The sequence below is a fragment of the Dreissena polymorpha genome, chromosome 15 (assembly GCF_020536995.1).
Source record: "Dreissena polymorpha isolate Duluth1 chromosome 15, UMN_Dpol_1.0, whole genome shotgun sequence".
NCBI classification, from domain to species: domain Eukaryota; kingdom Metazoa; phylum Mollusca; class Bivalvia; order Myida; family Dreissenidae; genus Dreissena; species Dreissena polymorpha.
This window is the reverse complement of record NC_068369.1, coordinates 10,534,922-10,549,414: the sequence shown is the minus strand read 5'-3', so window position 1 is coordinate 10,549,414 and position 14,493 is coordinate 10,534,922. Positions and strand designations below refer to the sequence as shown.

The window sequence follows — 14,493 nt, the reverse complement described above, 5'->3', positions numbered from 1 at the left end:
TCTAATAATGATAAACAAATGTGCCAAATGATTTTAAAATCTGACAATGAACAACAAAGTTATGGCCCTGACAAGCTCATTTAAGGCCATTTTTGACCTTCAAACTCAAATTGTGACCTTGACTTTGGAGATATTGACGTAATTCTTTCACGTGACCACCGTCTAATGATGGTGAACAAATGTGCCAAATGATCTGACAATGAACGACAAAGTTGTGGCCCGGACAAGCTTGTTCCGCCCGCCAGCCCGTTAGCCCACCAGCCCGCCCGCCAGCCCGCCGCCGACATCGCGAATCTAATAACCAGTTTTTTCCTTCGGAAAACCTGGTTAAAAATCAAAGAAAATGCTAATTTTAGAAATTCAGCAGACAACATTAAAGCAGACAACAAATTTCCCAGCATGCAAAGGTTTAATTAACATTCCACTATTGTCTAAAACTCCACTAATGTCTGAAAGTCGGGGGCAAATAAATGGTATCTGAAGAAATGAACATGAAAGAAATCATTTGTTTGTTTGTGATGTTTAAGAATGTGCTTAATCATCAAGGTAAAGCCAACACAATTTTCCTTCATGCTTGGACAAATGAAATTATGATACATAGATGAATAACAAGCACTAATCTCTTTAAGAATTTTGTATCAGTCTGGGAATTTCAAAGCAAAGACTTCCACACAAAAAATTAGACTGAACTTTAAAATGGCTTTAAAGCATAGACTGTTAAATATTTGTATTCCCTAAATGTACACTCTATGAACCCAGCATTTCCCCACCACCTCCACAATACCTTGGATGTGACTATAGCTCCTGTAAGGCCTGGGCTGATGATTCCAGGCAAGGTTGCAAACGTGTTTGACAGACCCATGAGAATGCTGGCATACTGAAATACAACAATGAACTAGTATCTCATGAGGAATAGTGAAGAGGCTGCACTAGTTATGCATGCACTTCAACATATGATATAGATATGAGCCGTGATCTGTGAAAAGGGTGTGTGCTCAGTGAAAAGGCGGTTTAATATGCATGTACATCAAGTGTCGTACCAGATAGCCTGTGCTGTCCTCACAGGCTAATCAGGGAAGACACTATTCGCCAAAATTAGATTTCTGCCAAATAGAGACTTTTTTAAATGAAAAATATCATAAAAGCACATGCATTAAACCCCCTTTTCACAGAGTACGGTCCATATAGATTATATTAAGTCCAAAAGCACATTATAAAAAAGTTAGATCATTCAATATTCTATTTACTGTAATTAATCAAAATTTTCAGTCAATAAAAAAATGATTATTTCTTTTGGTGGCCAACATATACTGGTGTTAAATGAAATTTAGAGACGCTTTTAAAATATTGCATTGACAATAGGATACGGGTATGCAATGTGTATAGCGTCATTTATTTCAACAAGTTATTATAGGTGCTTGTTAAATACCACATCATATAGTATCAATTACTTTTATACATGTATATGTTTCACTTTGAGCTGTTGGGCAAATCCATTATCTATTAACGGTACACCGAGTTATTTACCTTATAACGCAAATGCAATTGTCCATTGCCTTAAGCCATTTTTTTGCAAGATTGCATTACCTTAATCCTGTTTTAAATCACCATGATCAAAGTGTCACCAGAGCAGAATTCTGGCATAAAATCGTTTTAAAATAAACTGTCAGAAGATTAAGTCATTCATTGATGACAAAAATTTCTTTGTCACAAAAATAATTATTTTGCCAAAAAAAGTTTTGTCCAAAAATTAAGAGTGTCCAAAAACTCAGAGTAATTACAGTTTACTAAGTATTTTATTTTCTCATTATAATCACTTGTGGTGCGATGTCCAGATGATTCACACTAAAGCCGCCCCAGGCGAAGCCCCCTATGCCAACAGCAATGGTGAGGCACACCATACATGAGGTACGAGAACTCGAGTAGCCCGCAGCTATCATGAACACTATCTGGAAACAGAACGCTGAAACAAAGAGCAATAACTGTTATAATTTAGCCGTCAACAGGAAAACGGGGCTACATGCATGTGCGTAAAGGGACACTTTTAGCTTTTATGCAAAAAAAGAAGTTTTTTCTAAACCCAAATCCAGTCTTGGCAGGAGATGTTGTCACTGATAAGCCTGTGCCAAATCCACAGGCTAATCTGAGACAAAACTTTTGGCAAATAGCCTGTGCCAAATCCACAGGCTAATCTGAGACAAAACTTTTGGCAAATAGCCTGTGCCAAATCCACAGGCTAATCTGAGACAAAACTTTTGGCATATGCATCATTTTCCCATTTAAAAAAATGTACAGACTTCAAGGGCATACAAGGTTATTTTGTTACAAAATTTTACAATGCAACAATTAAAAATATTTGAATGAGAGGGCTGGAAAGGTTCATTTGGCCAATTTAATGTCATTCAAGGGCAATAATTATGAAGCTTTAAGCAATTTGGCTAGTTATCAAGCTTGAGATATTAAATTTTGCCCTTTTTTTATCCGTCATAGACCATTCCTCAGAAATGGTGCCGGTGACCTGGCTGGTTGCAAACTTGGAAAAAATGTTATGGTCCCTTAAAAATTATGTTTCATGGCGATCCCATTTAAACTTGTTAAAATATAGAGCTGAAATAATGTCTTAGAAATGCTGGTGATCAATTGCCAATATATCATGCTCACAACCATGATCAAGTTTTATGATGATTGCATTAAAACTTTCTAAAATATAGAGCTGACATGCTGCACGTTTTGTTAGGTATATAAACTTGTACCAAACAAACACATTTTGTAGCCTTTTATCAGCGATGTATATAGTACTTTCAGAATAAATATATCCACACTGTGGTGATAATAGAAAAGATTTCAATCAATGGCAAATTTACATGAAAGCTCTAGTCCCCAAATATACAAACACAAATTATAGGCAGAAATTGTTTAAAATGAACATTATGGTGACAACATTCAAAATCCAAAATGAAATCAGACAGAAAATGGTGATCCAAGTTCAATCTTGGCCTAAATATTATAAAGATAACATTCTAACCTAGTATCATCAATATTGAGACATAAACTTTGACTTACTCACTTGGCCTAGATATTGTCAAGATACACATTCTGAGTGATAACACCACTTGTCTAAGGTTTGATCTGGTGGCCTAGTCTCGCATGACCAAGATGATAACAACACTTGTCTAAGGTTTGATCTGGTGGCCTAGTCTCACATGACCAAGATGATAACAACACTTGTCTAAGGTTTGATCTGGTGGCCTAGTTTCACATGACCAAGGTAACAACACTTGTCTAAGGTTTGATCTGGTGGCCTAGTCTCGCATGACCAAGATGATAACAACACTTGTCTAAGGTTTGATCGGGTGGCCTAGTCTCACATGACCAAGGTAACAACACTTGTCTAAGGTTTGATCTGGTGGCCTAGTCTCACATGACCAAGATGGTAACAACACTTGTCTAAGGTTTGATCTGGTGGCCTAGTCTCACATGACCAAGATGATAACAACACTTCTCTAAGGTTTGATCTGGTGGCCGAGTCTCACATGACCAAGGTAACAACACTTGTCTAAGGTTTGATCTGGTGGCCGAGTCTCACATGACCAAGGTAACAACACTTGTCTAAGGTTTGATCTGGTGGCCGAGTCTCACATGACCAAGATGGTAACAACACTTGTCTAAGGTTTGATCGGGTGGCCTAGTCTCACATGACCAAGATGGTAACAACACTTGTATAAGGTTTGATCTGGTGGCCTCATCTCACATGACCAAGATGATAACAACACTTGTCTAAGGTTTGATCTGGTGGCCTAGTCTCACATGACCAAGGTAACAACACTTGTATAAGGTTTGATCTGGTGGCCTAGTCTCACATGACCAAGGTAACAACACTTGTCTAAGGTTTGATCTGGTGGCCTAGTCTCGCATGACCAAGATGATAACAACACTTGTCTAAGGTTTGATCTGGTGGCCTAGTCTCACATGACCAAGATGGTAACAACACTTGTATAAGGTTTTATCGGGTGGCCTAGTCTCGTATGACCAAGATGATAACAACACTTGTATAAGGTTTGATCTGGTGGCCTAGTCTCACATGACCAAGGTAACAACACTTGTATAAGGTTTGATCTGGTGGCCTCGTCTCACATGACCAAGATGATAACAACACTTGTATAAGGTTTGATCTGGTGGCCGAGTCTCACATGACCAAGATGGTAACAACACTTGTCTAAGGTTTGATCGGGTAGCCTAGTCTCACATGACCAAGGTAACAACACTTGTCTAAGGTTTGATCTGGTGGCCTAGTCTCACATGACCAAGATGGTAACAACACTTGTCTAAGGTTTGATCTGTTGGCCTAGTCTCACATGACCAAGGTAACAACACTTGTCTAAGGTTTGATCTGGTGGCCTAGTCTCACATGACCAAGGTAACAACACTTGTCTAAGGTTTGATCTGGTGGCCTAGTCTCACATGACCAAGATGATAACAACACTTGTCTAAGGTTTGATCTGGTGGCCTAGTCTCGCATGACCAAGATGATAACAACACTTGTATAAGGTTTGATCTGGTGGCCTAGTCTCACATGACCAAGGTAACAACACTTGTCTAAGGTTTGATCTGGTGGCCTAGTCTCACATGACCAAGGTAACAACACTTGTCTAAGGTTTGATCTGGTGGCCTAGTCTCGCATGACCAAGATGATAACAACACTTGTCTAAGGTTTGATCTGGTGGCCTAGTCTCACATGACCAAGATGGTAACAACACTTGTCTAAGGTTTGATCTGGTGGCCTAGTCTCGCATGACCAAGATGATAACAACACTTGTCTAAGGTTTGATCTGGTGGCCTAGTCTCGCATGACCAAGATGATAACAACACTTGTATAAGGTTTTATCTGGTGGCCTAGTCTCACATGACCAAGGTAACAACACTTGTCTAAGGTTTGATCGGGTGGCCTAGTCTCACATGACCAAGGTAACAACACTTGTCTAAGGTTTGATCTGGTGGCCTAGTCTCACATGACCAAGATGATAACAACACTTGTCTAAGGTTTGATCTGGTGGCCTAGTCTCACATGACCAAGGTAACAACACTTGTCTAAGGTTTGATCTGGTGGCCTAGTCTCACATGACCAAGGTAACAACACTTGTATAAGGTTTGATCTGGTGGCCTAGTCTCACATGACCAAGATGGTAACAACACTTGTCTCAGGTTTGATCTGGTGGCCTAGTCTCACATGACCAAGGTGATAACAACACTTGTATAAGGTTTGATCTGGTGGCCTAGTCTCACATGACCAAGGTAACAACACTTGTATAAGGTTTGATCTGGTGGCCTAGTCTCACATGACCAAGATGCTAACAACACTTGTATAAGGTTTGATCTGGTGGCCGAGTCTCACATGACCAAGATGATAACAACACTTGTATAAGGTTTGATCTGGTGGCCTAGTCTCACATGACCAAGATGATAACAACACTTGTCTAAGGTTTGATCTGGTGGCCTAGTCTCGCATGACCAAGATGATAACAACACTTGTATAAGGTTTGATCTGGTGGCCTAGTCTCACATGACCAAGATCATAACAACACTTGTATAAGGTTTGATCTGGTGGCCTAGTCTCACATGACCAAGATGATAACAACACTTGTCTAAGGTTTGATCTGGTGGCCTAGTCTCACATGACCAAGGTAACAACACTTGTTTAAGGTTTGATCTGGTGGCCGAGTCTCACATGACCAAGATGATAACAACACTTGTCTAAGGTTTGATCTGGTGGCCTAGTCTCACATGACCAAGAAGGTAACAACACTTGTCTAAGGTTTGATCTGGTGGCCTAGTCTCACATGACCAAGATGATAACACTTGTATAAGGTTTGATCTGGTGGCCTAGTCTCACATGACCAAGATGGTAACAACACTTGTCTAAGGTTTCATCTGGTGGCCTAGTCTTGCATGACCAAGATGATAACAACACTTGTCTAAGGTTTGATCTGGTGGCCTAGTCTCGCATGACCAAGATGATAACAACACTTGTATAAGGTTTGATCTGGTGGCCTAGTCTCACATGACCAAGGTAACAACACTTGTCTAAGGTTTGATCGGGTGGCCTAGTCTCACATGACCAAGGTAACAACACTTGTCCAAGGTTTGATCTGGTGGCCTAGTCTCACATGACCAAGATGATAACAACACTTGTCTAAGGTTTGATCTGGTAGCCTAGTCTCACATGACCAAGGTAACAACACTTGTCTAAGGTTTGATCTGGTGGCCTAGTCTCACATGACCAAGGTAACAACACTTATCAAAGGTTTGATCTGGTGGCCTAGTCTCACATGACCAAGGTAACAACACTTGTCTAAGGTTTGATCTGGTGGCCTAGTCTCACATGACCAAGGTAACAACACTTGTATAAGGTTTGATCTGGTGGCCTAGTCTCACATGACCAAGATGGTAACAACACTTGTATAAGGTTTGATCTGGTGGCCTCGTCTCACATGACCAAGATGATAACAACACTTGTATAAGGTTTGATCTGGTGGCCTAGTCTCACATGACCAAGATGGTAACAACACTTGTCTCAGGTTTGATCTGGTGGCCGAGTCTCACATGACCAAGGTAACAACACTTGTCTAAGGTTTGATCTGGTGGCCTAGTCTCACATGACCAAGGAAACAACACTTGTCTAAGGTTTGATCTGGTGGCCTAGTCTCACATGACCAAGATGATAACAACACTTGTCTAAGGTTTGATCTGGTGGCCTAGTCTCACATGACCAAGATGATAACAACACTTGTCTAAGGTTTGATCTGGTGGCCTAGTCTCACATGACCAAGGTGATAACAACACTTGTATAAGGTTTGATCTGGTGGCCTAGTCTCACATGACCAAGATGGTAACAACACTTGTATAAGGTTTGATCTGGTGGCCTCGTCTCACATGACCAAGATGATAACAACACTTGTATAAGGTTTGATCGGGTGGCCTAGTCTCACATGACCAAGATGGTAACAACACTTGTATAAGGTTTGATCTGGTGGTCGAGTCTCACATGACCAAGATGATAACAACACTTGTCTAAGATTTGATCTGGTGGCCTAGTCTCACATGACCAAGATGATAACAACACTTGTATAAGGTTTGATCTGGTGGCCGAGTCTCACTGACCAAGGTAACAACACTTGTATAAGGTTTGATCTGGTGACGGAGTCTCACATGACCAAGATTCAAACTTGACCATGATATTGTGAAGATAACAATTCTGATCAAGATTGGATTACAATATTTCAGAAGTGCTTCATGCCATTGGCTGGTACTGAACTTGGCTGAATTTTATAACCTTACATATCATTATATATTTTCATGATGATCTGATTTAAGAAAAAATTAGTTATAGAGAGAACAGAGTTAATTTGGTTGTGTTTTTTTAAATATTCAAGGGCCATAATTCAGATGTGCTTTATGGGATAAGGTCAAATATAGAACTTAGCAGAGATTACGCCCATTTACAGTATCACAAAGTTTTATGATGATTTGATTTATGGTATTTTAGTTATAGTGAACATGCTTACATTCGGTCTTTTTTAAATAATTTAAGGCCATAATTCCGAGGGTGCTTCATGCAATATGGCAGGGTATCAAACTTGTCCAACATATTGTGCCCATTAAAATTATCATAAGGTTTTATGATGATCCGATATAAAAACTTTGAGTTAGAGATCAGGCAAGATGAACTTGGTCATAAAAAAATATATTAAAGTTCATAATTCAGATGTACTTCATGTGATCTTGCTGGTTTTTAAACTTGGCTGAGATATGACACCCATAAACAATGTCGCCAAGTTTCATGATGATTTTATCTTAATTGTCTGAGAGACACACCAAATGTCTTCATGGAGTATAATGTTATTTTAATTAAAAATATGTTGACAAAAGTTGTAGATTAAAATAGAGCAAATTCAAAGTTGAAGCAGCAGGTAGAGCTAACAGTTTAACTTAAGTTGTCTTCTTTCCTCTAAAAAGTAAGAGAATCTTAATTAAGGCGTGAAGTGTTATTTTTGTATACCTTTTATCGCTTTTCTAAGTTAGTGATGTGTAAATAAGGGCATTCTTGACATGCAATAGCAGCACTTGCTGATTATGTTCAACAATAATGTGTATACCTAATTAATGGATATATTCCATTCAGTATCTAATTCATAAATAAATAAATAAAAAAATAGACGGAATATCATTCTATATCATCTGACTTGACAATCAGTTAAATATTTAATCATCGAAATTATTGTAGATAAATTTTGATTAACCCAAATCAATTTTTCTCCAGAATAAAAAGTTTGACCCACCAACCAAACTTGCAGAATTTTTAGACCTGTATTTTGTGTACCTCCACAAGTGAAGATTTTCCTAATTGCCTCGGTAGATACATTCCTTCGTGCCCGCAGGAAGTCCCCCAAATGTCCGCTTCCCTGCACCACACCCGCCATGATAAGGTATGGTAAGGCAGCCAGGAAACCAGCCTATACAAACAACAGAAATAGTCTTGCTCTGGAAAGACCGGGCTAAAGGCAAGTGTCTAGTGTTTTCCCTGATTAGCCTGTACAGTCCGGACAGTCTAATTATGACGACAAAATCCCAGACTGGATTCTCTTTTAGAGAAGACTTCCTTTAAACCCTTTGCATGCTGGGAAATTTGTCTTCTGCTAAAATGTTGTCTGCTGAATTTATAAAATTCGCATTTTCTTCGATTTTTTTCAAAGAATACTATCAGAATAGCAAACAGTTTGGATCCTGATGAGACGCCACGTTCTGTGGTGTCTCATCTGGATCCAAACTGTTTGCAAAGGCCTTAAAAATTTGGTTCCCGCATTGTAAGGGTTAAAACCAAATTTCCCTGAGTGAGGCTCAAATCATTTCATTGGACCACTCGCTATTGAATTTACCACATGCCCACTTACTCCTTTTAGTCACCATTCACATTTTTACATTTTTTCTCCATCAAACATTGAAGACTTTACTTTCTGATTGGAACAAAATATTTAGTAAAAAAATTTGATCCGTAAATTATTTAGAACTTCTTCTGGAATACTATTTAAGTAATAAACTGACCTGTCAAAATAACAAACACAATTCTATTCTTATACATCTTCAGGAGTGGTTACTCTGCAATAAATCGACCTTCTAAAACAATAAATATTGTATCAGTTCTAGAACAGCTATATGGTCAGGCAGAGTGAACAAAATCAACATAATACAATTTATATAATATCTAAACAAATTTATCAAACATTCAAAACTGTAATAAATATTCTGGACTGTCATTTTATGCTGAACTGTACCAGGTTTCTTGTATTCAAAATTAATATTGTCTAAACACTTGATAACAACACAAGTCAGTATGCTAGCATGGGAATAAAGCAGGGCTTTTTTTCTTGATTTAAGAAAAGGGCCTGGCATTCCATCTTGGGGAAAACATTGAATACACTATAGATTATCTTTCTATATGGGGAAGATGATATATACAAGAGATGTGTTTGTCAGAAACACAATTCCCCCTCTATTGAAATTATCTCCCTTTTAAAGCTTATTACTTCCCTTGGACCTTTCACCACATAAAATGTGCAGCTTCATGACATACACATGCATACCAAATATCAAGTTGCTATCTTCAATATTGCAAAAGTTATGCCCAATGTTAAAGTTTTCGGACAGACACACAGACAGACACAGACAGACAGACAGACAAATGGGGGCATAAAAATAGGCATAATACTCTATTTGAGCCTGATATGACTGAACGTATCACCCGTTTTGTAGATAACAACTCACTTTTTTTAGTTAACACGTTGCTATTAGGAACTACTGATGAGCTTGGCTATGGGAAATAGGGTTATCAAGCATGTGCATAAAGTGTCATCTCATAGAAGCCTGTGCCCTACTCAAAGACTAATCAGGGACAATACTTTCCACTTTCATGGAATTTTTTGTTTAAAGGAAGTCACTTTTCAACAAAAATCCAGTCTAGAAAGAAGGTGTCATCCAACACGACACTTAAAGCAAAGGAATTAAGCCCTGTTTTCCCACAGAATTACTACAAATATACATTTAAGGCAATATCAAACAAAGCAATCCTGTATACCTGGTACACATTGAAGTGCAGGACATCATTCATGAAGGTAGAAAGGTAAGGGAAAACATGGTTTAATGCATGTGCGAAATGTGTAATCCCAGATGAGCTTGTGCAGTCTGCACAGGCTAATCAAAGAGGATACTCTCCACTTCTAGGGAAATAAAAGAAGTCTCTTCTAAACAAAAATCCAGTCTCACTGGAAAAGTGGTCCTGGATGAGCCTGTTTGCACGACACAGGCTAATATGAGATGACACTTATTGAACATGCATAAAAACCCATTTTCCCAGATCCATCCTGTATATACCTGGTACATGTTGAAGTGCAGGACATCATTCATGAAGGTGGGAAGCTCCGTCAGCCATGTGTAGAAACCCCAATTCTCTGCAAAATGGGCCGCCACTATGGCCCACACTGGTAGACTGGTAAGAATGCTCCTCCAGGGGGGCTTTAAGTCCTACAGTAAAAACTAAGTGCACAGTCTTCTTTTTTTATGTTACACTATTAGACTGGTTAGAATGCTTCTACTGGGGGGGGGAGCTGTAAGTTCTACATTAAACATTTTAGCGCACAGTCTAATTTCTAAATGCAAAGACAAAAAAAAAAGTAATCCTATAATGCCTGTGGTGAGATTTAAAGCATATTTAGACAAAAAATAAGATAGGAAAATATAAGACTTTGGCCTGTTTTTCTTTGATATTTTACTGTTTTATCTCAATGTCAGAGAACTAAATTTTACTGTATTATCTTTATACCAGTGAACTAAATGTTAAAACAATATGGAACAGAGAAACATTTAAAAGTGTAACACTCCACTTATTCACAAGTCAAACCTTGGAAATTCTTTCCAATAATACTGTCTGCATGTCTATAACGGCACCGTAACGTGTTGAGTGTAAAACTTACTTGTAGTCCATCTATTACACAAATTGTTCTAACAAGAGTATCAATTACATGAAATCAATATTTCTACACTTAACCGAGGAAAATGTGTTGATGATTTCATCAATCGAAACATCTGTTTCTATGAATGTGTATGAGTCCTAAATCAGACAGCCTTTCACCGACCCGGATTCAGTAAATGAATCGGGATACGGGGGCAAGTGCTCCATTTTAAATTTCCGCGGTCATTAACATCATTCGGATAATCAATTACATCTTACTGTAGGGTTGACAGGGAGACAAGTAGATCTACATGTAGATCTATGTAAACTTGTAACAGCAAGTCACGTGAAAAGAAGCATGCTAGCTCGAATCTATGCACATAGAAAGAAGCAGAGTTGATAATTGGAAGATATGTCCTGTAAACACGACCAGAATCCATTGTCTTAGGATAATGTCAACATGAAATGCAGATTTTTAACACCTCACCCCCCTCAGGGTCAATAAATGCGTTATTCAAAGTTGAAGCATTTTATTATTTTCATGTTTAAAAAAAAATTGAAGGCCCGGGCCTGCTGTGCCTAATAGCAGCTACGCCCCTGACTACAAATGCTATGCATTAGCTGAATATTTGTTAAATACCCAATTTGAAAAAGTATGCTGAAATGTTAATCAGTCTAATATCTGATGTCTTTAAATTTATTAATTTTATGAGATCTATTACAAGTTTTTTATAACATTAGTGTTCAACTATCAAGGCAGAATGATTACATTTGAACAATTCAGTGCTGCTAGGATGGCTTCCTAGCATAGGTCAGTAACTATGGAAATGTCAGCTTATGAGACCACAAAACCTTGCATGACTTTAAAGAGGACAGGGTAGCTCCTAATAGTCCTAAATAGATGGCGCAAATACTCAGGATGGTGTGGGGCAACACTAGCCACATATGGTACAAGAACAATTTTTGCATGATGCGGGTCAAATATCCATTTATTTCATCAATTTGGTCTACAATCATGGATATGACATGACCCTGACCTTTTTTTTCTTAACTACAAATATCAATCATAAGATTGTAGGTAGCCATGGCATGATGGATATGGTGTCCGCAAAGCGACTGGGAGGTCACGGGTTCGATCCCCACTATAGGAGCGTTCTTTAGATCTCACCTATTGACACCAAGTACCTGTTCTAGTCCCAGGAAACAGACTCTAGAGAGTTTCAAATAAGAATAAGGCTTACTACACAATTGAGCTAAAATAAATAGGTTTAAACTAATCATAAGACTAGCTTGGTATAAGATCTGTTATAAGACATGGCCCAGACCCCCTGACCTGTGTCTGTTCCTCCGTGTATCCAATGCTTCCCTGTATGTACTCCAGCTCTGCGCTTGATATACTGGGGTGTTTGGCTGGGCTCTCTGACACCAAGTAGCACCACAATACGAACCACAATATTGCCAGGCAACCTAAAAGAGCAGTTAACAATGAGCCACTTTCTGGGAAAAGAGGATTTAATGCAAGTGCATAAAGTGTTGTCCCAGATTAGAATGTGCAGTCCCCACAGGCCAATCAAGGACAACACTGATTGCTTTAATGAAATTTTTCTTTCAAAACAAGTCTCTTTAAAAATGAAATCCACTAAAGAGGGAAAGTGTCTAATGAGACTTTGCACATTGCACAGGCTAATCTCGGACAACACTTTTTGCACATGCGTTAAGCCCAGTTCAGCGTTCAAGATAAGCTGCGTATCAGCGTAATATACGCATTAGAAACATCGAGATACGCTCAATTTATCATTTCGGTACGTACATTTAAGCAAGCCAATCTGGACTTACGCAAATGCTGTAAATTCTCTGCGTACATCATAAACAAACAAGGGACAAAATTGTCACAAAACCAGGTTTTCAATGTGAAAAAAAAGTCAGATAAAGGGAGACAACTAAAACTGAACTGATTTAATCAGTTCAGTTTTAGTTGTCTCCCTTTATCTGATAATTGTTTATAATAAACCCCATTTGTATCAAAATAAATATATTTTTAGTCGTGGTGACCTTGACCTTGGAATTATTGACATAATTCTTTTGTGCCACACACCGTCCCATGATGGTGAACAAATGTGACAAATGATTTTAAAATCTCACAATGAATGACATAGATATGGCCCTAACAAGCTCATTTATGGCCATTTTTGACCTTTGAACTCAATGTGCGACCTTGACCTTGGAGATATCGACGTAATTCTTTCGCATGACACACCGTCTTATGATGGTGAACAAATGTGCCAAATGATTTTAAAATCTGACAATGAACAACAAAGTTATTGCCCGGACAAGCTCATTTATAGCCATTTTTGATCTTTGAACTCAAATTGTGACCTTGACCTTGGAGATATCAACATAATTCTTTCGCGCTACACACTGTCTAATGATGGTGAACAAATGTGCCAAATGATTTTAAATTCTCACGATGAACGACAAAGTTATGGCCCGGACAAGCTTGTTCCGCCCGCCAGCCAGCCCACCCGCCCGCCCACCGACATTCGCCAATCTAATAACCAGTTTTTTCCTTCGGAAAACCTGGTTAAAAATATAAACAGCTGGATTGTACAAATAGTTAGCCAGTCGGTATGTATACTCTGTATCATCTAGAAGCATGGTAAGTTTAGTATTGATTTTTTTAATTTACAGTCAAGCGCTTATGTGTTTATTAAATTACATGAAGAGGTCAGCATGGCTTCTTTGAAGCCAAAACAAATTACTTTTCAAAGAACAATTGATTCTTTCTATACGGCCAAAGTTGTATCGAGAAATAACATTGTACTGCCAATACGGAATGATTTAATTTCCTCTGTTTTCAAATCAAACTGGACACACTAAAACGCTAATAAAACAACTGTTGAAAGTTGGCAAAAAAAAATTCTGTGGCTCACGATGGTGGACGAAAAGGACGAAGTTTGTCTTAAATGTAAAATCTGCCAACAATACAAGTTAAAAAAAAAAAAAACACTTAAAGAAACCTACTTCTATGAAGGAATACACATAGTTAATGGTTTATTGTCCTTAACATGATTAAAGTAGCGTGTCTGTACCCAGGCTATATTCTTGTTTTATGTTTAGCAAATTACCCTTCAAGCAAGGCAAAAATTGACCATTTACCCCCATGCTTTGAAAAGTGGGGGTTTATACCCCCATGGGTCAAAAATTATCTATAACGCTGCCAGTTATTCCAGAGTGAGGCATGACGGATAAATCAGGGACTCAATCACCATTGCCCTTCATTCCACTTTTGACTCAAAACTTCTCATACTTAAAAAAACACCTCAATCTTGATCTCAAAGTCATGCAGGTAGTCTCACACACTAAAAATCAAGTGAATATCTAAAAGTGTTTCTAACACAAATCCGGAAAAGAGTTATTTTAGAGAAATGGTTCAGTCCAAGGCCTGTAACTTTGTAAAAAATCAACAGCTAAAATTTTTTTATCCAAAGACA

At 38.3% G+C, this 14,493-nt stretch overlaps 1 protein-coding gene across 2 annotated transcripts in view; it reads right to left on the bottom strand.

The window, feature by feature from the left end:
- The window catches only part of LOC127860157 (sialin-like), a 41,985-nt gene that overhangs the window by 8,269 nt on the left and 19,223 nt on the right, over nt 1-14,493 (bottom strand). For both annotated transcript variants that reach the window (XM_052398043.1, XM_052398042.1), the window contains exons 8-12: nt 12,336-12,469; nt 10,426-10,575; nt 8,378-8,510; nt 1,818-1,963; nt 785-877 (exon numbers count right to left, since the gene is read on the bottom strand). In XM_052398043.1, coding sequence (XP_052254003.1) covers nt 785-877; nt 1,818-1,963; nt 8,378-8,510; nt 10,426-10,575; nt 12,336-12,469 — 656 coding nt within the window. The remainder of the gene's footprint in view (nt 1-784; nt 878-1,817; nt 1,964-8,377; nt 8,511-10,425; nt 10,576-12,335; nt 12,470-14,493) is intronic.